The 26,900-nt window shown below is 42.3% G+C and overlaps 1 protein-coding gene across 2 annotated transcripts in view; it reads left to right on the top strand.

Moving 5' to 3' along the window:
- Nucleotides 1-3,888: 3,888 nt before the first annotated feature.
- ACBD6 (acyl-CoA binding domain containing 6) overlaps nt 3,889-26,900 on the top strand; it is a 142,299-nt gene continuing 119,287 nt past the window's right edge. Inside the window, exons 1-3 of one of the 2 annotated variants that reach the window (XM_048860317.2) lie at nt 3,889-4,236; nt 16,518-16,582; nt 17,219-17,315. In XM_048860317.2, coding sequence (XP_048716274.1) covers nt 4,045-4,236; nt 16,518-16,582; nt 17,219-17,315 — 354 coding nt within the window. In that variant the 5' untranslated portion in view covers nt 3,889-4,044. The remainder of the gene's footprint in view (nt 4,237-16,517; nt 16,583-17,218; nt 17,316-26,900) is intronic. The other variant, XM_048860318.2, reaches the window with a different exon arrangement.

Genomic DNA, 26,900 nt, shown 5'->3' with positions numbered 1-26,900 from the left:
TAGAAAGTTTCCATCTATAACTTTTAGATGCTCCAAGGATGTTTCACCAGTGACAGGATGAGACTTCTAGCATACATCTCCAAGATTGAAATCTACACTGACCCATAAGCATATCAGTTTCTCTCTCTCTGAATGGTCAATAATTCCAAGGCAGGTAATGGTATATTTGATATTACGTGTAATGTAGTGGTTCACCATCTCCATCCTGGGTGTTTTTATTATAAAAGAGAATAACAAAAAAAAAAAAAAAAAAAGGGGGGGGGCAAATTAAGCTAACAGAAAGAAGTTAGCAGATTCATTCCCCCTCCAAGGCCCCCTAAGAGAAAACCCTGTTTTGCACACGATCCTTTTCTACCAGTCAGTCCTCAGTCCTCCCCAGTGGTACTACTGCCACACCGTCCGGCTTGAAGTAGTAATAACAAACACCAAACACATAGTCTCCATGATCAGTACCACCACTATAAAAATTGTTCCAGGCCCATGCTGTTCCCACTTGTCTGACTTTGTTCTAATAACAATCCCTAGTTCTACTCCCTCCAGAGTCCCAATGCTCTTAGTATTTGATCGGTAACATCCATTCATTTCCCCTTCAACATGCCTCAGAGCTGAAAAACCTCTCCCTTACCTTGTATCCTGTCCATGTGTCTGTCCATTTGCCACTGTGACTCTCTTCTGACGACTTCACAAGGGTCAGTGCCCTGATCTACAAACAACAATTTTTAAACGTGGTATCACCTAATTTTTAAAAATGTGGGAAGAGCCAGGCAGTCCCCAGCCCTGCCTGCTCTCCTCTCCCCCCATGCTTCAACTGGCCCCAGCTCCAGAACCATCACCAACTTGGCATCACAAAGGGGCTGAGGGTTTCCCAGACAACCAGGTAACAGGACAGTGGAACAACCTATCCAGGGGACTAACTGCACTGGCCTGATCTGAGCCTAACAGCCTCTCTGAGAGGATTTACCCCAATCCTGCTGATTTTCTCCTCCTAGTTGGGTTTCTGGGTGCTAAGGATCACCCAAAGCTGGAAGTTTGTCAGGGGACAGTTTGAGGAAAGTCTTGGGAAAGGTATGAGTGGTTTCAACCCATATGAGAGCTGTCGGATCCCTTGATATTCCAGTTATGCCTCATTTAAAACACAAAACCATTCCAGTGTCACCCAGTCCTGCCCACAGCATCCCCTACTATTCTAACTCCACTCCACTCCCCCCCAAAAGTGTTATGTTACCTTAATTATAGGTTTTGCTATCCACTCTATATACACCATAGTGTAGTAAAGGATAAAGAGAAACAATAGCTGTACTACATATCTAATGGCGAGGGCAAATGACACTGCAGAGACCTGCAATCAATTATAGTTATCATGCTCCTCAGATGCTCTTTGCATGTTGATCTGTCTCTGGTAAGACTACTTCTAACATTTCAAACCTCTTAGTTCTGCTTCAAATGGCTGCCTTTTAAAAATCAACCTGACAAAAATATTTCCTTCTTGTTGTCCTTTTCCTCCACAGGTGGAATTTTCCTGGGTACGGAATGGCAATATTCAGTCTTCCTCTCGTGAGATGTTTAAGGTCTAATATCTCACACCCTGTTTAGATTAGAACTGAAGCTGTAGAGCACTGGAAAAGGGAGGTCCCCGGTGTTCAAGTGGAACAAGCAGCATGTCCTTCTAGCCCAGGTGTTCTCAAACTGGGGATCGTGATTAAAGTAACATAACACTCAGGAGGTCACGAAGTTATTACATGGGGGGTCGCGAGCTGTCAGCTTCCACCCCAGACTCCAAAATTTACAATAGTGTTAAATATTTTTTAAAAGTGTTTTTAATTTATAAGGGGGGGTTGCATTCAGAGGCTAGCTGTGTGAAAGGGGTCACCAGTACAAAAGTTTGAGAATTCCTGTTCTAGTCCCAGTAGGTCCCAACATATCAGTACAAAGTCATGATAGCTATATATGTGTTAGTTATTAGAACTGATTAAAATTTTTCATGTAGGAAGTTTTCCCGCCAAAAAGTAAGTTTTCCTCAAAAATGAAAATTTTCATAGGAAAATATAAATTCTGACCAAAAAATTAGTTTTCCTGTGGGAAATTTCAAAATAAAAATTTTCCTTTCAAATTTCCATTTTGAAACCAAATGGCCATTTTCATTTTGACTTAAAATGTTGTGTTTCACTTTTTCAGTTTAAAAAAATAAAATCCAATTTTGAGTCAAAATGTCGAGTTGAAATGAAAATTGTTAATTTGAATCAGTTCAAATCTTCCCCTGAGGCCACCAGCATTTTTTGACCAAACATTTTCTAACAAAGATTTTTTTGTTTAAAATTTCTCATGGGAAAAATTTTGGCTTTCTAACCAGCTCTACAATATGGATCATTTTTTAATATGTTGGTTATAATTTTTCTCTCCCTCTGAGCTCTGCACAGTTGGGGCCAAGATAAATAAGGCAGGTGGCTTTCCAGGTGGAAGGATACAAAATATAGCCCCAATGACAATTTTTAGAACATCCTGAAAATATCTCTAACATTTCTAAACATATGTGGCATCTACAGAAACTTTAATGGTATGGAACAAAAGAAAGGTTAATGTGCATTCATTTGGATGGACCGGTGTATCTCACTGTCTTTGTTGCAAATGTTCAAACGTAAGTGTAGCCGTGTTAAGCAACAAAATTCATATTTAGGCCCCTGAAGAGAAGTGGCCTGATCACAGTGGCTCCCCTTGACTTCTGGCCATTTATTTTTCTATTTTGAGACCTAAATATGGATCTACGTTTGAAAGTATGGGCTGAAGTGCCTTGCACAAGGTAAGTCTGTAGCAGCAGCAGATTAGAACCTGGTATCCATTGAGTCCTAATCCCCTGATCTAACCATTAGTTACTTTGCCTCAAATAAGCATAGTAAAAAGATGCAGATGAAATCAGGACCCAGCTCTGATGCCATTTCAATAGTTCTGAACCATAAGCCATTTGTGTCTCCTCATCTGTTGAGTAATTGACAGAAGATCTCCTGGAGTTTCTTATCTGGTGCCAAATTGGCTTGAAGGATAATGTTGTTATCAGTCTCAACAACAATGGGGCCTGGAAGGGCTGTATCCTGGAGCATGACCAGAGACATGAACATCCTCCTCACTGAGAAGAGCAAACTTGCCATCCTGTGGGAGAAGCAGGAGGGCTTCCCCAAGCAGTGTGCCCCTATCTGGATGTTGGCCATGGAAAAGAGCCCTGGCCTCTCCTGGAGAGGGATGTGTGGGTTTGAAGAGCCTGAAATATGACTAAAACTCAGGACTGGCAATGAGAGGAAAAGAAAAAAAATGTCTACTCAAATTCCACTAACAGGAAACCACATGCATCACATAGCATTTCTAGATTGCAGTATCACATGACATAGGTGACTACAATGTTTTGGCAGATTCGTCCCTTTTCGGGTATTTGTGACAGAAAAATTAGCATGGAACGTTCTAGAAAAACCTATGTGAATAGTCATGTACTGGAGGTGTCACCTCAAGAGCCAAGAGGATATTGAAGTCTCAAGAGTACCAGCTGTGCTAATGGGTGGTTGTGGTTATGTAGGTACATGTGCACTAGGAAGCCACCCCTTTGTTTCCCAATTGTATTTCTGATCCATGCTCTGTGACCTGCTGTGACCACTGGCCCCTACGCACCCTGACCCTGGGAAACCTACTGCATCCCTGTCCTGACCTCAGCCCTTACGCGCCCTGCCTGGTCCCAAGCAGGCTGCTGCCCTGGCCTCTCTGCTCTGACCAGCGGGCACTGAACCGTATCCCAGAGGGCGAGCAGCAGCCCCCTCCCTGGGGCCCTCAGCGCCTCTCCAGCCCCCGCCGCCCCGCAGGCAGGGGCGGGGACTCCGCGCGCGACGGAACCTCCCTCTTGGTGCCCGCGTTTCCGCCCGCGCCGCTAGCAGCGCTGCACCGCGTCTCCGGAGAGGCTCGGCGCGGGACCCCAGCTGCGCCCAGCGGCAGTTACCGGCAGAGGCGGGGAGGGAGCTGCCGACAGACGCGATGCAGTGAGCGGGCGGGCCGGCCGGGTTGGCCATGGCTTCCCCGTTCCCGGCCTCGGCCGGCAACAGCGGCGGCGAGCCGAGCTCTGGGGAGGAGTCGGGCGGGCCGGAGGAGGAGGCCCGGGCGCTGGCGGAGCAGTTCGAGCGGGCGGCCGAGCGACTGCCGGGGCTGATGCAGGCGGCCAGCAGGGAGCAGCTCCTCTACCTGTACGCCAGGTACAAGCAGGTAAGGGCCGGGCTATGGCGGTGACTCCCCGCTTCTAGCGCCTCTATCCAGCGCCGGGCACGCTGAGGTAGGGCTTGCTAAGCGCTCCCGCGCAGGTGCAGCGCCAGCGGTCTTGGCCATTGCACCGCGAGTGTCCCAAGATTGTGGGTCCTGCCTAAAGCCCAGCAGCCCCGTGGCTCTGAGGGAATCTCACCCTTCCCTAGAAAGGTCTCAGGCCTCGTGCTGGCAGAGAGAAGCTGGGAAAAGGGGTCCGAAAGCACCCTGAAGGCCCTGGAGTTGGAAAGTAAAGGACAAGGATTCTTGTGCATTTATTTATTTTAAAATCTTCTCGTTATAAAGAAATTTGGTGGGGTTTTGTTGTTGTTTTGTTTGTGGGTGAGGCCTGACTCATGACTGTTCAGTGCTTGGGGTTGACACTGCTGCCTGTGCATGGCTCTGGGTGGTATTTCAACCTTTGTCCAGCCTGGTGGGGACCATGTGTTAGCTGTCACTTTGGGCTGGATGTAGTGTGAGGTGGAGATCAGCCACAGTCAATTGATGGCGGAACACAAGTTAGCTTTTGTTACTTTATGACCCTTATGTATGTGAACAACCCCTCTGAAGTTAGTAAAAAGAAAAGGAGTACTTGTGGCACCTTAGAAACTAACACATTTATTTGAGCATAAGCTTTTATGCATCCGATGAAGTGAGCTGTAGCTCACGAAAGCTTATGCTCAAATAAACTTGTTAGTTTCTAAGGTGCCACAAGTACTCCTTTTCTTTTTGCGGATACAGACTAACACGGCTGCCACTCTGAAATCTGAAGTTAGTGGAGCTCCATGTGAGAGCCAACGGTCCACCCATGTGGATCCTACTGCAGGACTGGGGCCTATGAACGAAAGAGCAGTGGCAGTGCTAACTTTTCCACAGCAACAATGTTTCTCAAGTGGTTTTGGGAATTTCCCTCCTATCCTTACAGGTATTTCAGTGTTCACCCAGCCCATGTATTGAAACCGACAACATGGAAGGAGAGTGTCAACTGAGACAGTAGTTTTATAACAGGTGTCTCTCTATTATGATCTAAATTAAGACCCTTCTCATTGCAGACCACCTAGCAGATAGTACACTTTCTATCACCTGCATCGGATTTAAGGCATTGATTTAGGCACTGATCCTACAAGCACTTAAGCACAGGCTTAGCTTTAAGCACATAAGTAGTCCATTGAAGAGCTAGCTGGTCACTTGTTGCTTGGTGTTTTCTGTGTTTTGTGTTGCTTCTACAGGTGTCCAACCTTTGGACTGTAAAAGGAGCTGGAAATGACAAAGGACTGCTAATCTAGCTGCCTCCATTTGGGATTACTGCTATGTTAGAGGATGAAAGGAGCTGCGCTCTGGAGCCTCCAGTGTGACTGAAACTGCCAGTCACCAGCAGGAGATGAGTGTCCAGCAGTGAAGGGATCAGATAGTGTGCTCAAAAAGGAGATTGGGTAGCCAGTCCAAGAGAGCAGGAGACAAGCACTGGGAATCTTGTGGAGGGGTCAAGGAGTTGATGATCAGATGGCAGAGAATCATGAAGGGAGCATGAGAAGATAGAACAGAACTGATTGGAATGCAAGATGAAATGAAGAATATGAGTAGACAATGGTTTGTTTTTTTTGGGGGGGGGGGGTTAGGTCAAATGGTTACTACATTAGAAATAGCTAAAAATACCTACTATTACATTTCCATGTAAATCGCTGCTGTTGATGCAATCCAACTGTGGATGAGATCTGGGATGTGGTTCATGAGATAGGAGGCAATGCACTAGAATCTCTCTAGTGGGATATAGTCCTGCCTGTATAAACGTTTAACAGACCTTGCTCCAGGAGGTCCAGGTCCAGGAGGTTTCTGTTGCTCACAATGTGGCCTTCTCATACCATCTCAAGTGTTTCATAGCTCCATTGTGTGGAAAAGAGAATACAGTACAGTATGTCAGCTTTATGGTTGCATTGACATCTGATATTGGGCTCCAGGGGATTTCTCATTGCCAGTTGTGAGACGAGAAATGAGGAGCTTAATGTTGTTTAGCTTGAAATTACTATGAGGAAATTCTTCAGAAATTGTTTTCACAAACTCTTGATTTGTTCCAAGCAAAAAGGAGCTGCTAACTGCATTGAGTCACCACATGTTTCAATAGCTGAGGTTTTAGACTGCTGGCAGAGAGGTGTGTGCAATGCATTTGACTGCTCCTATAGAGTAACAACATAATCTGGTGTGTCTTGTTGACCGTATGCATTAACAGTATCGTTTTGGGATGTCGTGTACACAACAAATTACGGAACAAATATATTTAAAAAAAAAAATCTCGTAAGGGTCTTACCTCTGGAGTCCAGGATGTTTGTAGGCAAGGCTTCCACTCTGTTCTTATCTCATCCTCCTGTGTTCAGTACTAATGCACATACTCAACCTTTTAGAAGACTCTGTGTTTCGCATTGTCTAGACACAATGGGGCTGGTTAAGGAAAGAGCCTACATTTTTCAGATGTGGGCATCACTCCAGTTAAAGTCAGAGGGAGTCTTGCAAGCACAAGCTGCTGCAGGATCAGGCCCTGTTAACTCTGATGTTTTTGATCTGGCATTTTATGATTTAAGATGAAACTACAGTACTTAACACAACTTCTTTCTAGTCACAGAGGTCATATCAATATGAATAGTAGGCTGCTAATGTATTATCCAGTGGACAGTAGTATTACTTGTGTGCAAAAGGTGCTGACTCTAGATCTGTCTGCTGTTCCTGATTTGACATCCTTGTCTGTCGTCAAGATAGTATTTCTTGTCACCAAAGGCTTTGATTTAAGAGGCAACAACACCATAAAAGAGATGACAATAACAGCTGAGTTCTCTGTTAAAATACCATTCAACCTCCCTGGTCACTCAATTACAGACCTAAAAGTCTCAATTCTTCAAGAAAAAAACTTCAAAAACAGACTCCAACGAGAAACTACAGAACTGGAATTAATTTGCCAACTGGACACCATTAAATTAGGCTTGAATAAAGACTGGGAGTGGATGGGTCATTACACAAAGTAAAAACTATTTCCCCGTGCTTATTTTTTCCTCTGCTGTTACTCACACCTTCTTGTCAACTGTTTGAAATGGGCCATCCTGATTATCACTACAAAAGTGTTTTTTCTCCTGCTGATAGTAGCCCACCTTAATTGATTAGTCTTGTTAGAACTGGTATGACAACACCCATTTTTTCATGTTCTCTGTGTATATATATCTTCCTACTGTATTTTCCATTGCATGCATCCGATGAAGTAGGTTTTAGCCCACGAAGGTTATGCCCAAATAAATTTGTTAGTCTCTAAGGTGCCATAAGTACTCCTCGTTCTTTTTGCTGATACAAACTAACACGGCTACCACTCTGAAATTTGTTAAAATACTGTACATTATTTATCTAAAACTATTTAGATATATAAACCTTCTCCTGGAGTTTTACTGCCTTTTATTGGAGTCAGTTTCAGATATTTATTAATTTTGTTTGTGTGTCAGAAGCTTGAGAATAAGGGAGCTGTTCAGTTGTTGGCTCTAGTTAGACAATGGTGCCAGGGCCTGCTAGGGCTGAACTTCAGTAAGAGAGGAAGAATTGTCCAGTGGGTAAGGGTGCTAGCCTAGAACTCTGGAGACTGGTGTCAGATCTCTGCTCTGCCACAGACTTCTGGTGTGACCCTGGGCAAGTCATTTAGTCTCTCTGTGCCTCAGTTCCCCAGCAGTAAAATTGGTATTGTGAGGATAAATGCATTAAAGATTGTGAGGTGCTCAGGCACTACAGTAATGGGGGCCATATAAGTATCCATTGTAGAAATAGAATAACTAGTTGACAAGAGTCCAGTGCCTCATGAGTAAGGCTACGTTTTGGTCACGGATATTATTAGTAAAAGTCACGGACAGGTCACGGGCAGTAAACAAAAATTCATGGCCATGACCTATCCGTGACTTTTACTAATAATACCACTGAATAAAACTTGGGTAGTGGACTGCCTGGGGCCCCAAGGGTGCGGGAGGAGGGTGTCCAGGCTTCTTGGGGTGGAGGGAAGACCCCCACTGGTGCTGGGGGGACGCGGGTGGCAGCATGCGGCCCAGGACCCCCACTGGTTCTGGGGTGAGGTTGGCGGGGCCAGCAGGCTCCCTACCTGGCTCCGTGCCCACCCTGCAACAGCAGCAGAGTTTGGGTGTGGGATATGGGGGGGTTGGGGCACAGGACGGGGTGAGACAGGCTCTGGGTGGCGCTTACCTGGGAGGCTCCCTGGAAGTGGCAACATCCCCCCTCACTCAGCTCCTAGGTGGAGGCTTGGCCAGGCAGCAATGCATGCTGGTTCCTCCTGCAAACCCCATCCCCGCAGCTCCCATTGGCCATGGTTCCCAGTCAATGGGAGCTGTGAAGCCAGCGCTCTGGGCGGAGGCAGTGTGCAGAGCTGCCTGTCCATGTCTCTGCCAAGCAGCTGAGTGAGGGGGATGTCGTGGCTTCTGAGGAACCCCCGAGGTAAGCGCTGCCCAGAGCCTGCCTCACCCTGTTCGGTGCCCCAACCTCCTGCCCCCTCACACCCAAATTCTGCTGCTGGGGGAGGCGGTGGCCAGAGACTGCCCCAGGAGTGGCTGGTGCGCCTGGCCTGGGGGCTTCTTTAGCTGCCCCTGAGCCAGGTGCACCGGCTGCTGCAGAAGTCATGAAGGTCACGGAAAGTGACGGAATCCATGACTTCCATGACAAACTCACAGCCTTATTCATGAGTGATCAGACTCAATGAAAGAGCTGCAGTATTTGAAGAAGGCTCTCCTAATAGCTATCTAAATGATGGGGTGGTCAGACAAAGTTTAAGTGTTAAAATCCTGCACTCGTAGAAAAACAGAGCTCACATTGATTGGTGCAGGAAATGCATAATTCTGTGTTTTTTATGTGACTTTTCCGTGTGATGATTTTTCAGGAATAGTAGAACATGCTTAAACCACAAGTTTGTACTGAAAATAGATTTTGATTTTTTTTATTTTTTTGGCTTATAGTTTACTGTAACACTACTGTTGTGCTGGGTCTGGGTCAATATGAGTGACATTATTCTCTCTGATCTAATGGGGAACACCATGTCACCTCCTGATCCCTCCCTGGCATTCAGGGCTTACTAATTGGCCCCTGAAGCTGATGCTTCTCCTGACCATCCCAGTACTTGCTAATTTGCAACCCTCACTGATCTGAATTTAGGCCCACCCCACAAGTTAGTGCAGATTAGTGAGTTTTTTCTTCAGCTGCCCTTTCAGTGCAGGACAAACCACATGAAGGAATTCCATTTCTGCGTAAGAAATTGTGTTCACTTGGTCAGCTGATTGCATACAGATGGTCCCAGTTTCGTCCAAGTCTACATTCAAAGCTGTACAATCAAATTCTGGAGCTAGGGTCCAAGTTTGACTTGCCTAAAAGAATTTATGATTTGGTGAGAAATAACCTGCAGTCTGGATATCAATTGCTTTACAATCTACTTCAGTTGTTGAGTAATGTAAAGAAAACAAACAACTGACCATGATTGTTTGACATGAACTGGAGCTTCTCAAGCTTTTTCATGACATGGACCATAGCTTAATAGAGACTCTCATGGATCCCTCCCCTCCCATTCAAAATTGCATGGATCATCTCCCCATAATTTACGATCACATAACATCACTATGGCAAGTACAAAAATTGCTTGCATTGAAAAGTGATATTAGGGAAGTATTTAATGTATTCTGGCTGTCTTTTAATGCAGTTTATCAGCTTGAAACAAGGAGGGCCCGGCACCAAGTGACCAGTCAGCCCTCAATGGACAACCGTATAGGAACCTCTGACTTGAAATAATATTTGGAGCTCATGTCTTTCTGCTAGCTTTGTAGAAGAAGCTTTCTTAGCTTTCAACTGTAGGGACAAGAGGGCTGAATCTTTCACAAATGCTTTTCTCCCTATTATTTGTCAGGAATTCAAGTTAAACATTCTAACTAAAAATCCTTCCATTCTCGACTGCTCTGGTTTCAGTCTCATGTAATGTCAGAATCCCACTAGTTCTTCAATTTTTCAGGAAGTTGTACAGCAAAATGTGAGAAGTAAAGAGCTGATATTTTTAATGTAAAAAATCAAGCAGTGCCCTCTTCCTCCTCACCCCCCCACCCCATTCTTTATTTCTGGACAAAACTCTCGTAAGCCAACTTAATATATCATAAAAAAAGCAGAAAGGGCAAAACCACATTTTTTTTCTTTTGCAGGTCATTTTAAAGTACCGTTCCTATATCTGTGTTGGCATCAGTAGTGCTGATGCTATTGCACAGCAGGGAGGAAAGCAATAAATGCCAAATTTAAAGAGGGGAAACTATTGTCAGGTTTTGAAGAGGGTCTTGGAAAACAATTATTAAAGTATTAGGAAAAGTACGTATCTTTCTTTCAGAGTTGTTGGCTGTTTTGTGTGCAATTGCGATATTGGGCTAGAGAATGGCCAGGTTGGGATGTTCTGTTTTGACGGTAGATCATATTTCATTTATATTTTTCAATTTGTAAAAATGTACTCAGTGTCTTAGCGTACAAGAGGAAATGTTTAAAACAAAATGTAAATCACAGTCTGCATAAAATAGGGCTGACAACAATTAAATGAAATTATATACAACTCCCCATGAGGCAAAAACCTGTTTTAACAAAGTACCTTGCTCTGAAGGCCAGCTGAGAAACCCTGTGATTCAAACTGGTGACATTTACCATGAAACAGCAAAACAAATATTTTAGAAAACTTTTTTAATTTTTTTTAAACCCCATTCCCGTTCTGTAAAAAATCTAAATAAAATTACTGCAACTTCGACATCTAAGTTTTTTAAAAAGAGGCATGATTGATGATCGCAGATGCAGGATAAAATAACCTCTTAAGTTGAGGGATCATTAGCTGATCAAGCAGTTTAATTGGCTGAGCAGCAAGTGTTTTATAATAGTTTGATGGATGCAGCTTGATTTTGCTTGACTAGCAATGTCTGACTAACAGGTTGTCATGATCTCCGAAAACTGAGTGCCCATGTTTACTCCATCAGGTTCATTTAAACATCCCAATCCCCTCATATTTCATTTATGATAGAGTTTGCCCTGCATTAGGGAGACTTACTATAACAATTGCTTTCAAGGGGGATTATTCCTATTTGCATCAGCATGGCTACTCTGACTTGGCCTCTGGTGTAGGAGTATGCCTTAGCTGGGAATCTGAGTTTGTGATATAGTCATTTATGAGTGATTAAAGAGTGGCTTTTTAATTGGAGTCCTGAAATGTTTAGTTACCAATGCAGGAACATTTAATCACTTTCTTTCCTTCCTTCCTTCCCCCTTTTTTTTTTTTTTTAAGTCCATGTTTCATTCCATTGTTCATCAAAATGATGTTTAACCTTTGTGAAAATTCCTTGTTTGTATGCAGATACCAATAATAAGTGAGGTGGGCATCAACATTTTCCTGGCCTTTGGTGTCTTTATTCTCTAATGATAGGGTCTGTAAATCCAAATATAATATTAATGGGTACATGTAAATTAATTATGGAGGCATAGACCAACATGTCTTTTGTTTACTACCTGCCATTCCTTATTCTATGCTCCCTGGTTCCTCTCAGGAAAAATTCTGCTTTTAGTTCCTCCTGGACTAGGGTTCAAAGAATTTGTGCCAGTCAGTCTCTCTTCCTCACCCAGACTGTGATCCTGTAGTTGCTCCATGCATGGATCTCCTGTTACCTTCTGGACGTGGACCAGCCAGTGTCCCAGGCTGGAATAAGTTTTGGGAAATGCACACTATTCCCTTTGTGGGCAACCCTATTACTGAAAGGCAGCTGTTGGACTTTAGTCAAATAAAGGAAAAGAACTGCAAGTCTTCCTCAGCATTCCTTGTAGCTATGAATTAGGGCTGTTAAGCGATTAAAAAATTAATCGTGATTAATCGCATTGTTAAACTATAATAGAATACCATTAATTTTAATATTTTTGGATGTTTTCTACATTTTCAAATGTATTGATTCTATTTATAACACTATACAAAATGTATAGTGCTTACTTTATATTTATTTTTGATTACAAGTATTCTGCACTGCAAAAAAACCCCAAAGAAATAGTATTTTTCAGTTCACCTAATACAAGTACTGTAGTGTAATCTCTTTATAATGAGAGTTGAACGTACGAATGTAGAATTATGTACAGAAAAAAATGGCATTCAAAAATAAAACCATGTAAAACTTTAGAGCCTACAAGTCCTCTCAGACCCACATCTTGTTCAGCCAATCGGTCAGACAAACAAGTTGGTTTACATTTGCAGGAGATAATACGGCCCACTTCTTGCTTTCACCTGAAAGTGAGAACGGGTGTTCTCATAGCACTGTTGTAGCCAGCATCGCAAGATATTTACATGCCAGATGCGCTAAAAATTCGTATGTCCCTTCATGCTTCAACCACCATTCCAGAGGACAAGCGTCCATGCTGATGACGGGTTCTGCTTGATAAGAATCCAAAGCAGTGCACACTGACACATGTTCATTTTCACAGAATCATAGAATATCAGGGTTGGAAGGGACCTCAGGAGGTCATCTAGTCCAACCCCCTGCTCAAAGCAGGACCGATCCCCAATTAAATCATCCCAGCCAGGGCTCTGTCAAGCCTGACTTAAAAACCTCTAAGGAAGGAGATTCCACCACCTCCCTTGGTAACGCATTCCAGTGTTTCACCACCCTCCTAGTGAAAAAGTTTTTCCTAATATCCCACCTAAACCTCCCCCACTGCAACTTGACACCATTACTCCTTGTTCTGTCATCTGCTACCGCTGAGAACAGTCTAGATCCATCCTCTTTGGAACCCCCTTTCAGGTAGTTGAAAGCAGCTATCAAATCCCCCCTCATTCTTCTCTTCTGCAGACTAAACAATCCCAGTTCCCTCAGCCTCTCCTCATAAGTCATGTGTTTCAGTCCCCTAATCATTTTTGTTGCCCTCTGCTGGACACTTTCCAGTTTTTCCACATCCTTCTTGAAGTGTGGGGCCCAAAACTGGACACAGTACTCCAGATGAGGCCTCACCAGTGTCGAATAGAGGGGAACGATCACGTCCCTCGATCTGCTGGCAATGCCCCTACTTATACATCCCAAAATGCCATTGGCCTTCTTGGCAACAAGGGCACACTGTTGACTCATATCCAGCTCCTCGTCCACTGTAACCCCTAGGTCCTTTTCTGCAGAACTGCTGCCGAGCCATTCGGTCCCTAGTATGTAGTGGTGCATTGGATTCTTCTGTCCTAAATGCAGGACTCTGCACTTGTCCTTGTTGAACCTCATCAGATTTCTTTTGGCCCAATCCTCCAATTTATCTAGGTCCCTCTGTATCCTATCCCTACCCTCCAGCGTATCTACCACTCCTCCCAGTTTAGTGTCATCCGCAAACTTGCTGAGGGTGCAATCCACACCATCCTCCAGATCATTTATGAAGATATTGAACAAAACCGGCCCCAGGACCGACCCTTGGGGCACTCCACTTGATACCGGCTGCCAACTAGACATGGAGCCATTGATCACTACCCGTTGAGCCCGACAATCAAGCCAGCTTCTATCCACCTTATAGTCCATTCATCCAGCCCATACTTCTTTAACTTGCTGGCAAGAATACTGTGGGAGACAGTGTCAAAAGCTTTGCTAAAGTCAAGGAACAACACATCCACCACTTTCCCTTCATCCACAGAGCCAGTTATCTTGTCATAGAAGGCAATTAGATTAGGCAGGCATGACTTGCCCTTGGTGAATCCATGCTGACTGTTCCTGATCACTTTCCTCTCCTCTAAGTGCTTCAGAATTGATTCCTTGAGGACCTGCTTCATGATTTTTCCAGGGACTGAGGTGAGGCTGACCGGCCTGTAGTTCCCAGGATCCTCCTCCTTCCCTTTTTTAAAGATGGGCACTACATTAGCCTTTTTCCAGTCGTTCGGGACTTCCCCCGATCATCATCTGTGTTGTCATGCCACCAGCAGAAGGTTGATTTTTCTCTTTTGGTGGTTTGGGTTCTATAGTTTCCTCATTGGAGTGTTGCTCTTTTAAGATCTCTGAACGCATGCTCCGCACCTCATCCCTCTCAGATTTCGGAAGTCACTTCAGATTCTTAAACCTTGGGTCGAGTGCTGTAGGTATCTTTAGAAATCTCACATTGGTACCTTCTTTGCATTTTGTCCAATCTGCAGCAACAAGTGTTCTTAAAATGAACATGTGCTGAGTCATATAACATGAAGTATATGGCAGAATGTGGGTAAACCAGAGCAGGAGACCTACAATTCTTCCCCAAGGAGTTCAGTCACAAATTTAATTAATACGTTGTTTTTTTTTTAGTGAGCATCATCGACATGGAAGCATGTCCTCTGGAATGGTGGCCGAAGAATGAAGGGGCATACGAATGTTTAGCATATCTGGCACATAAATAACTTGCAATACTGGCTACAAAAGTCCCATGTGAACGTCTGTTCTCGCTTTCTGGTGACATTGTAAATAAGAACTGGGCAGCATTATCTCCCATAAATGTAAGCAAACTTGTTTGTCTTAGCAAATGGCTGAACAAGAAGTAGGACTGAGTGAACTTGTAGGCTCTAAAGTTTTGCATTGGTTGTTTTTGAGTGGTTATGTAACAAAAAAAAAATCTACATTTGTAAGTTGCACTTTCACGATGAAGAGATTGCAATACAGTACTTGTAAGAGGTGAATTGAAGAATACCATTTATCATTTTACAGTGCAAATATTTGTAATAATATAAAGTGAGCAGTGTACACTTTGTATTCTGTGTTGTAATTGAAATCAATATATTTGAAAATGTGAAAAACATTCAAAATATTTAATAAATTTCAATTGGTATTCTGTTGTTTAACAGTGCGATTAAAACTGTGATTAATCACGATTCATTTTTTCGAGTTAATTGTGATTGACAGCCTTACTATGAATACATCTTCATGTGTTTAACAATATCCTGAATCTGATTCTCGTTTACACTAAGGCCTCTTTACACCACTTTGGTATTGTTAAAGGGTCATTAAATGTAATTGATGGCCACTACAAAGCCCCCTTTGTGCTACCAGATCAGTTTAAAAGGGTCTTTATGTAACGGCCTTCTGTGTCTACATGTGGAGTCCACTACACGCCCTCTAGAATATGTTATCATCACTATCTCATCTCTTTCAGTATTGTTTATTCACTTACCACCCCAAACTTATATTCCTTCTATGAATTGCAGTCCATCAACACCTCTTTTTTTCTCTTGCCTCACTCTCCCGTAATGAATCATTTGTTTCTACCTACAGCTCCATCCTCTACTCCACAGTGTACTACTTTTCCTCTTTCTGACCAACTGGATCATCCCAACCACCTCCAATCTTGACTCACTTCCCATTTCTGGTGTATCTGCTCTGGCTGCCATGTTCCTAGATGCCTCTGGAGGAAATCCAGAGATCATATGGACTTCTTCCACTTAAGTTTGTTCTCTTTGTATTCAGCTTGGCCATCAAAGATTATTAAACATAGCCCACTTATTTAGTCATTGTGCAGAAGGAGGCGAATTTCATCCTTAATGAACAATCATAATATGTGGTTTAGCTGTATATCTACATTCCCTAACATAAATGAGATTTTTGTTTAGTCTTGTTGACGATGAGCTATACAGATGGGTAATATACATAGTCGGTGATCCTTTGAGGTTGAAGATGATCTCTTTCATGGGTTTTATTTTTCATGGGTCCTTTGGTAACTGAGGAGTCCAATTCTTGAGCCACAGGCTCGTTGGCAGACATTGTAGGTGGTGTTGGAAGACGGTTGGGTTGCGATTGCTGTGTGACCATTGTCTTTCCTTTCTTTTCTGGCTTTTTTCTGCCACCAGGATAAGGAAGGCAATTTTCCTCAAAAGTGGACCTTCTTTCTCTGACAAGTCTTTGAGTGACAATCACTCTGCAGCATCACCTACTGGGTAATACATGCAGAAGAAATGATCTGCATATCAGAATTCCATCTCTGTATCCTGTACAGAAAATAACAGGAGGCCAATACACCAATAGCTGTGTGAGACTGTTAAAATAAAAAAAATTGGAGTTGAGACATTTGCCAGAAAGAGATGAGCCTAATAACTGTTAATCAGACAAGAGTATAAATTTGCTCTGAAATCAAGAGGTGTAATAAATCTGGATATTTGCTGCTATGAATTGGCTAACAAATTATAATGATAAATTAAACTTTATCCCTTTCTACCATTCATTGTAACAAAGGACATTTTTCTTCTTTAGGTCAAATTTGGAAACTGTAACACTCCCAAGCCCAGTTTCTTTGATTTTGAAGGAAAGCAGAAATGGTAAGAGGAAATCCTTGCAATTCTTAACAATTTCTGATTTTATTTTATTTTATTTTTGGTCACATCTTTTTAGATTGATTGAACTAGAACATTACTTTGCATGTATCTCTCTCTTATTCTCTCGGTTAATGATTAAAATAATCCTTTAGGGCAGTGGCTCTCAAACTTTTTTACTGGTGACCCCTTTCACATAGCAAGCCTCTGAGTGCGACTCCCCCTTTATAAATTAAAAACACTTTTTTATATATTTAACACCACTATAAATGCTGGAGGCAAAGCAGGATTTGGGGTGGAGGTTGACAGCTCGCAACCCCTCCCATGTAATAACGTCCCGACCCCCGTTTGAGAACCCCTGCTTTACGGAATTCTTAAAATGGTGTTGCTGTTCTGCTAATTTACTGTTGTATTGGTTTAATCAGCAACAAATAAATATGAGTAGGTGAAGGAGTTTTTCTTTTTAAGCCTGACTAGAGGATTGATGGCATCAAAATTGCATAAAAGATGTCTTTCTTTTGCCCAGAAGTATGAAGGTAGGCTTGCATTAGGCCTGATCACTGTTTTATTGGTGACAATGAGTAAAAGACGGATGTATCTGTTCTACTGAGTGGGCCATTTGTTTTTTTCTTTGTACCTCAGGGAAGCATGGAAAGCGCTGGGAGATTCAAGTTCCCACCAGGCTATGCAAGAATACATTGCCACAGTGAAGAAACTGGATCCCAGTTGGAATCCTCAGGTAGGATAAATGGAAATAAATAACATGTAGAAATCAATTAAACACATTTTTATTGCACATGTGAATATTTGCATCAGGTCCTCATCTAAAAGAGCGCCAGGAAAATTTAATTCACTGTACAGGAAACATAACTTATTAGACAGATGAGTTTTAAAAAGTATTTCAGCCATCAGGTTTATTACTTTTCGGATATTTAAGGGTTTCATAGTCTGGTGTATAGGCATTGTCTCTTTTTAAGAGGACAATTCTTTTAACAGGTATCTCTTTTAACTGGGCACCATTATAACATCAAAATACAGTAGTCTCTACAGGGTGTTTGACTTAGAATTACAGGGAACTGTGGAACGTCTACATCCTTTTTATACACCTTTTAAAAATACCTACTTCAGGCATGTTGATTTTATGACAGTAGAAAATGTGTGGTTCTGTTGCTCCTCCACCTTAGGAAAGAGAGTTCTTGTCTGAGCACAAGACTTGGAACTAAGAACTTGAGTTTTAATTCTGGTTTTGAATCCTCCTGTGGCTTTAGGTTAGATGTGGAACTTCTGTGGCTCAGCTTCCCCATCTGTAAAATGGGGATACTAATGCTCCTCTGTCTCAGAAGCGTGCTGTGAGAATTAGGTAATATTTGCAAAGTGTCTGGAGGATGAAAAGCATTATAGAGCATCTTTAGAAAAATAACTCTGAACTGTACAATCCCATTAACATACAAAAGTCAGTGATTTGCCATGCTCTGTCTTACATAAAATCTTGTCTAACCTAAAACATCCATGCAAAATAAGGAAAAAAATCCAATAAATATTGATCAGTTAAAAGCCTGAATGAACAAAAACACCCTGCAGCTCAAGTAGTATTCATAAAGTAGGAGGGGGAACTCTTTCTATATCCTTATGGATGCAATTGCTGTAATGCAGCTTCTGTTGATAAATAGAAATCTTTCCATTGAAATGTCATGGAGTGTGGCATGCTTGTCCTCTGCTGGTGGCCAGTTCTGATTTTTATGGTAGTTCTCTGCAGCAAGAATCTAGGACATGAGTTCAAGAATTGACTGTTTTTCAAAATGTCTAAAAATTGAACCACGCAGTAAATGAAGGAGCTGGAATTCTGGCACTATTTTTCCTGACAAAGAATGAGTGCGCCTGAGCATGATTGCTGCCACCTGTATCCTGCACTGCACATATCTATCCCTGTCACTTCTCAGTGGAAGGTGGATAAGCAGAAACCAACATATGTTCTGGTCACGCTAATACAGCTGTTGGAGGTACTTTCATTGGTTGCAATATCTATGAGGTGAAGAATTTAAAGGGCACCGTCAAAAGTGCTAGACTTAAAAATGGACCTGTCTTGATTATGCCAATTCAGAGCTCTTTCCTTGAGGAGTCAATCATGACATTTTCTTTTGTGTTCTTTCAAAAGTAATTTTTAAAAAAAGCATATGAATTCAGTACTGGGAAAGGGTGTTGAATGGATATCTCTGGAGTCTGAACTCCTCTACTCACACAGAGAGCAGGCATTGTCCCCCATCCAGCCCATTGACCAGAAAGAGGAATTCAGTCATCTACCTCATTTAATCTTGGTGCCTCTGGGACTGCTAATAGTGGTAGTGATTTTTGCATTGTGGATCCTCGTCCACTGGGAACTGAACTGAGATCAAAGCCCAATAATATATTGGTGAGACATTTTTTTTAAAATTGTATTTGTGAATACTGTGTGACTTTGAGAGTCCTGTCAGGAGAGAAACTGGCTTGGTCTGTATATTGGTTCAAAGCATTAGTGCACAGGCTTGTTTACTGAGAGTTTCACACTCATCCATGCATTCTTCTTTTACCTGCTTTTCTTTTTTATTTTATGTTTTCAGTCATAGAAATGTTTATTTGAAGGGTTTGGGGAGCAATGATAGACTCTGAAAGGGAGCCACTCTTAAGGCAGGTAGGGCCCAAAGTGTCTTACCTTGCCAGTTTCATCCAGGAGTGAATGCCTGTCTCCAGCAGATTTTAGTATCCTTACAGCTTTGAAACCACAAAAGGGAGTGGTTTGAGGCTATATCGGTTTCCTTTTCAATAGGTGTTTTGCTCTAACATTTCAGCAGATCTAAGTGTTTTAGACTCATATGTGTACCTGTGAATTCTTTCTCAAAACTTTAAAGATAATAAGCATTTTCTGTTTGCTTTCAGAACTCCAGGTATAATGATAATGAAAATGATGTAGGGATAATAATGGAAGTCTTCTGGCTTGATGTGCATTCCCCGTAACTTAGACCCTTGAATTTCATATCCTGATTGTATCCCTTGCCTTGCAAACTGTCTGTGAGTGAGCCAGAAATCAGTTGAACAAGGTGGGAAGGTTCTGCTTTGGAGGAAGGTGGTCAAAAATAGAATGGGGAAGAGGAGAAAGTTGCTATGTTCTGCAGCATTTGTGCAGGGAGAGGGTGTTAAGAGGGAGAGAATTATTAATTAGTACGTTAAACAGCAACCTCTTGTTCCCATGGTATTTTCCATTAATTGTCTATTGTTTAACCAAGTTAGTAATGGTACACAGGAGAACCAGTCCTCCCCTTCTCTCATCTCTCTGGTGCTGATCTCATACCATCTATACTCTGATTTTGTTGCACCAGGTCCACCTTCCTACAGCCACAAGAGGGAGCTCTGTTCATTATAATAACTAAGGTATATTTGTCATAGAAAGGTGATAAAATAATAGTCTTCAAATTTTAAATTGAATTTTAAAAAAAGATTTGTGTGTACAATAGTAGGTGCTTAGTCACTGTCTCTTTCCTCCTTATGTGATCAGCTGCTAGGCCGCGTCTCTTAGGTTTTTTTCCATTATAAGCAGATTGTGAATAAGAAACAATAATTGTGTGTGTCTGATGGGCTTTAAGAGAAAATATAGGGTCTCTTATCAGGAATATGAAAAGTTTAGCTGTCAACATTAATTAAATTTGCCAGCATTTTTTTAAAAAAAAATAGAGAGCTATCAGGTTTTAAACTTCCCTTCAGAGTCCATTCCACAGCTTAATATGTTTCATTATCAGAAAGCTTTTTTGATGTTCACATATATTTTCCCTTTAAATTTTCATAAAAACATTTTAAAAAATGTGCTAACCTTAGTTCTCAAGGGTTTTATGATGCCATCACAAAAATTCCTTTCAGATTTAAAACTAAAAGCTTGTTTTAAAATAAATAAATAAAAAAATACAGTAGAGGAATTCAGAGATTGTACAGTCCCCAGTTACACAATGGTATGGGGTGGAGCATGGAGGAGTGACAGAGGGGTCCCTTTTGTGCCAGTGCAGTCAATTATATTGTGTACATCTCTTCAATTGACTAGGCTTTATAAGGGATTATTTATTCCCTGCAAATCTGCAATGCATAGAGATACAGACCCCAACCTGTGGGCCACTGTCCACAAGCAAAGTTAAGGTGCCTGCTGGGTTAATTGCGTCTCATACCAAGATGAATAGCAGCACGCTAAGTGCTTGGCACACAGTTCATGCAATAAAAATAAATAATATAAACAACTCCATTTCTTTTAGCTCTTTCTTCAGTTCAGATCTTCCATTTGCCTCCATTGGCTGAAACTTTGGCACTTTGTGACTCTAAATTCTCCTTCTTCCCATTCTTATGTTGCAAATCTGTCTGTTGCCATCACTGCAGCTCTTCCCACATACAGCATAGAGCAGATGTAGGCAAACTACGGCCCATCCTGCCTGGCCTCTGAGCTCCCAACCGGGGAGGCTAGCTCCCGGCCCCTCTCCTGCTGTTCCCTCTCCCCCGCAGCCTCAGCGCACTGAGCTGCCAGCGTTCTGGCCCGCTGCTCCTGCCAGGCAGCGTGGCGGCGTGGCTGGTTCCGGTGTGGTAAGGGGGTGGGGAGCAGGGGGTTCTGGGGGGCAGTCAGGGAGCAGGGGGCCGTTGGATGGGGTGGAGGTTCGGGGGGGGCAGTCAGGGGATGGGGAGTTGGATAGGGGGTCGAGGGGCAGGGGGTCCTGGGAGGGGGCAGTCAGGAGTCAAGGAGCGGGGGCGGTTGGATTGGTCGGGACTTCTGAGGGGGGCAGGAAGTGGGAGGGGGTGGATAGGGGGCAGGGGCCAGGCTGTTTGGGGAGGCACAGCCTTCCCTATCTGGCCCTCCATACAGTTGCGCAACCCCAATGTGGCCCTCAGGCCAGAAAGTTTGCCCACCCCTGACATAGACTCAGTTTCATCTTTGCTAAATCCTCCTGCAAGCCTGCCGTTCTTCTTGCCTCAACTATTTTAAGTTCCTTTGTGTGTGACCTCAAGTCTCCAGCAACAGGAAGCATGATCACCTCTCCCTCTGCAGGATCTGTGTCTGAACTGAGAGTAGTATTTATCTGGCTTGGGTTTTGCAACATGGAAATGAAACATTTGAAGGGGAAATGTAAACCACAATTGAAACATAAAACACATTTGCCCTTGTAGTGGAGACCTTCCACTTGACCACACATATTGCCAGTTTTTTACATCACTTGTGGTTTACTAGCTTGTGAATAAAATGTTACCCATAATGCGAATCTTAGAATTCCTCCTGTGTAATAAGGAATAAAGTCATCAAAGTCCAGGGAAATGTCTGCACACTGATCAGGCAAAGCAAGAAGATAGCTCTTGGTTCCAGAGGGGCCCAGGATTCCCAAATCTTGGTGAGACTAGAATAGTATCCCCCTTCCTGAGCCCTTCTGGGTCTTGAAATTCCAGTGCTGAGATTTTCAGGGAATAAATGTGCATGTATATTCAAACTGCTGGTCTATGCTGTTTTTAAACTCTTTCGATGCATTCTGTGATGACTAACTGACGGCAATGAAGCACTACTAGTGCTGTGTTGTTAGTGAGCAAGTGCAGAGCACAGAATTGAAAGCAGCCACCAGAGGATCACTGAAGAGAATAAACAACCCTTCTGGTAAAAACAGAACAAGCTTGAAAGCAAATGAAGTTGCAGGAATAACATATTGTTGCTACAAGCACAGAGTAGACCTGTAAAACAGAGAACTTGTATGGAATGAATATTAATTTGGCTGAACTCTGTTTCTGTAGAATGGGCTGCAGAGGGCAGTATTTCATAACACAGCCACCAACTACTAGAGTGTTCATGGGTTTCAATGTGTTCTGTTACTATTCAGATAGCCTTTCTTCACCACATTTAAAATGTTATTCTTCGCTTGCTTGTACCTAAACGTGTGTAAGAGAGAATTCACAATTCAAGGATATTGTGAAAGTCTGGAGAATCTCTTTCTTAACCATTGAAAAATGGGCTACACTGTGAATTTAGATTCTGCAGGAGGATCTGGATATTATTGATGTAATCTCAGGAAATATTCTAGTAACAAATGATACACCTTGTTTTAAATTGGTTAGTGTTTCATATTTATTAGATGTTGGTCCGAACAAAAACTCCAGCCCCAAACTTAGAACCTCTATAATGACCCAAACCAAAACTCTGTATCCCAAATATTCCAACACTTGGGGTTTGAAATCTAGATCTGAATTTTATAAAGCTTGGTTTTGGTGCTCAAATGTGGCCTGTTAGAAGAGTTTTGAGCAACAAATTCTGACTGCGTTTCAGATTTAAGGTTTTATATTGGGCCCCTGTCTAACAGTTTATTAACAAATGGGTAAATCAGGCTAATGTTATCCTTCTGAATCTGCAAATTTGTAACTTGGTATCCTAGATAGAGAGCACTTTTGTATTGGAAGAATTTAAGTAAATAACTTAAGTAAATTTTATTGAAAAAGCTGTGGCCCATAAACTGTATCAGAGCACCCATCATGCCTTTCCAGTTTGTCTATCACTCAAACCCTTCATGTCCTTACCATCATGTCCCGCCCCGATACAAAATGGCTGGACCTCCTGCCACCTCTGGAGGGTGAGGAGCCCTGGTGGGCCAGCCTATACTCCACCCTGGTTCTGAGCCCACCGGGGATATCAGTTGGCGGCTCCTTCATGGGGCCATGAGCACAGGCGTGTACTTGGCGGGGTTCACCCCTATCCCAGACACTGCCCCTTTTGCGGCGTGAGGGAAACCCTGGCGCACACATACTTGGAGTGTGCCAGGCTGCAGCCCCTGTTCCGGCTCCTCACGAATATTTTGTTACGTTTTTGGTTGCGCTTTTCCCCTCACCTCCTTATCTATGCACGCCCTATCTGTGGCCCCACAAAGTCACGGGACCTCCTGGTCAGCCTCCTCCTGGCCCTGGCTAAAGTGGCCATCTATAAAACCAGGGTGAGTAGGTTGGCCGATGGAGTCTCCTATGACTGTGGGGCCTATTTCCGATCCTCGGTCCGTTCACGTATCTGGGCAGAGTTCCTCTGGGCCGCGTCCACTGACTCCCTTGACGCCTTTGAGGAGCAGTGGGTGCTGTCCGGGGTTCTCTGCTTGGTGTTCCCGTCTGGTTCCCTTCATTTGACCCTTTGACCACACTCCTGGAAAAAAAAAAAAATCACTCAAACAGATGTCACCCTCTTAATCTGGCCAAGCAGCCACAGTTTGCAGTCAGCAGTGAGAAGCAGAGTGGTTTGGGAAGGATTACAATGGGGGTGGGGAGAGTAGGGGAAAGATTTCTTAGGTCTGTGCCTAATGTGCAAATACCATTGATTACGTTCATCCTATATGTTTGTTTTTCTGGGATGTGAATATCTCTTGTTTATGGTTTACCATCCAACAGGGAAAAACTAGTTCCCTTCAGTAAACTAAGCTAGTGAGCTGTAGCTCACGAAAGCTCATGCTCAAATAAATTGGTTAGTCTCTAAGGTGCCACAAGTACTCCTTTTCTTTAAGCTACTTCTAGCATTCCATGCATGTAAAGCCTTTGAAAAATAGCAAGCCGGTGGGGCTTTTTAAATTAATGATCCAATTGAAATGTCAGAATTTGGTCTGACATCCTTTGGTTAGCTCACCTGTTTATGCCTTGCTGTTGTGGCACATATATATGTGGGGTTCCCCTGTCACTCAGATCCCTGCAAATCCTTTAATTAAGGATGGAGTTTCCGATGCAGTTCTGAACTGCTTGGATTTTGTTTTTTAGTGTGTTAGCTCTTTGTGTTTAATTCACTTTTTTATGGTAATGCCTGCTTTTGTATTTTTATCTGAAAATTAAATCAATACTTCATAAAATATCAAAATCTGTTACTGTGGTGTTGCAAAAACACATACACTGTTAATAGGAAAATACATAATAGATGCTTTTTAAAGTTAAATAACTTGTATTAATGCTAAAACCCCTCTTAAAAACTAACTGTAATTTTTAAAAGTTTGCTTTAATTGGTAACTGGGGGTGGAGGTGAGGGGAAGCACCATAAACTACCAAAAAACTTACTATATTCACCATCACCACCCTGTATGATCTCATTTTTAGCCATCTTGTAATGTGTGTTTTAAATTTACATCTGAACTGATATGTGGCAAATTTCATCCCAATGTAAATTAAAATGGCTGAGTTATGAATCCTTCAAAAGCAGTGTTTATAATGGAATATAGCAGCTAACTTGCAAATGTGGTATTAAAACTGGTACTGCAGTGCCAGCCCACACCAGACTTCACAGTGCTGGCAGTTTGACAAGCTGATTCATGTTTAGGGTTTTGCTCCTGTTCTCCAGTGTTCAAGCAGATTTTCAGACTGGTATTTTTGTGGTTCAGCACCATGAATCCATTTGGTTGGATTATCTGCTGCAAGGCCCAAGACTTTAATATGCAGTGTGATTCTCCACCTTCACTATTTTTATGCCAGCTGGAAGAGGAGCGTTCATACCTCTGATAGTTAAGGAAGAATGTTTCTGGAAGAGTGTGTGTGTGTGTGTAATTAGAGGAGTAAATCGAGGCTTCATCTTACAGGAATCTACAAAGTGAACAAGAAAGGGATGAAGTAAAGGGGGAGATCCTCACCACAGACCTCCCAGTTAATGTGCAGCAGCTCTTTGTCAGTGCACTGCTTTAGAACATTAGTAGACTTTAGACTAACATTTCAGCTGGTGGGATGGAGATCTCATGACCCCCTGCAGCTACAGGTTCGGTAACCTTATGTGAGCTGGCTCTGCCCAGTGAGGAAGATGTCCATGGTTATTTTAGAATTCTAGCTGTGAAGTTAGTTCCTTTTGGTTGTAAGCATAGTAGTATATGTTACTCCAGACACTCCTGAAAATACTTTTCTTGGTGTTAAAGCAGTGTTTCTGGAGTGATTTGTGGGAGACCAAAAGAACTGTGATGTTGAATGTGACCCATTTTGTTTTACCCAACTGAGAACAATGCAGTTCATTAGATGTAAAGGTTAAGAATTTATGGACCTTTTACAACGTGACTGAAAATGTATTTTTAAAAAAATCAACTCCTACATGATTAATAAGAGAACAGTCCATTCATACTGTTTCATAAGGCAACATAATACCACTTCACAAGTACTAGCTACTCACAACACCTGTGCAAGGAAGGGAGGTAAGTTACGCCCACCTTAGTGATTGGGAAACTAAGGGAGATGCCACACAAAAGGAGCCCATGTTATCCCCAAGGTATTAGGCTGTTACACTAATGAAGGGTTCATATTGCTAAAGACTGAGGCCCTGGTACTGCTGCAGGGTCCCTGTATAACCAACTGGCGACTAAAACGCTAAATGTCTGATTTCAGCAATTGGCCAGAAATGTAACAGCTCCTGTAAAGATGAACCTTGTAACAGGGAATGTCTGAAATTACTTCAAGGTCTGAATAACTAAAAAACCCCTTAACTTTTTCTAAGTCATACTCATAAACAAAGCTGCTCACAGATACCATCAGTTGTCTGACTGGACTTTTCTTCATATATGTAACTGCATTTTGTTCATAATTTTCATCATGATAAAAGGGTTAGTTTAAACCTCCACTCCTTTCATAATGTGGGAAGTATAATGTTACCCACAAGAATTTAATTTAATTTAAAGTTTAATGGTACAGTCTATACTTTTTTAACTTACAGGTCTTGAGAACATCCCTTTTTAAAACAAATTGTCTTCTGTCATATGCATGCTAGTTTTAAAATAAACTAACACAGATTAGTGGCCACTTAATAATGGACAACAGAAGTCTTCATCCACTACTGTGAATGTAGGGATGTACCAATAAATGGAAGAGTTTAAAAAAAAATAGTAGAATGATTTGTCTTTGTCTCTGTAACAATGTCAATGGGAAACAAACAGGCAATTATCCTTCATGAATCTGTAGTCTAAGATGGAGGTATCTAAGGTGCAGTACTAGGGCTGAATATGCATTGTTCTAGCATGTAGAAATATTGTTATATGCCATGAATCAGGGTGGATTTGATTTAAATCACTAGTCAGGAAGTCTTGATTTAATCATGGTTTTCTACATAAGTGCATTCTTGTTGGTTGTTATAATCTTAATACATATTCTTCACAACTCAGAGATAGATGTGGGTTTCATTTTTAGAAGCTACACACTATACATTTTTAAACAGTGATTTATTTTGAAAACTTTTCAGATTAGTTTTACAGCTATATCAGAAAATGAATGATGATTTGGTTATTTCATTTACCAAAGGTAATTAAAGCAGATATTTATGAAGTAATTGGGAGGTGAACTATCTCCAATTCAA

The sequence above is a fragment of the Caretta caretta genome, chromosome 8, assembly GCF_965140235.1.
Source record: "Caretta caretta isolate rCarCar2 chromosome 8, rCarCar1.hap1, whole genome shotgun sequence".
Lineage (NCBI taxonomy): Eukaryota > Metazoa > Chordata > Testudines > Cheloniidae > Caretta > Caretta caretta.
The sequence above is the reverse complement of the archived record's forward strand: the minus strand, read 5'-3'. Positions and strand labels throughout refer to the sequence as shown.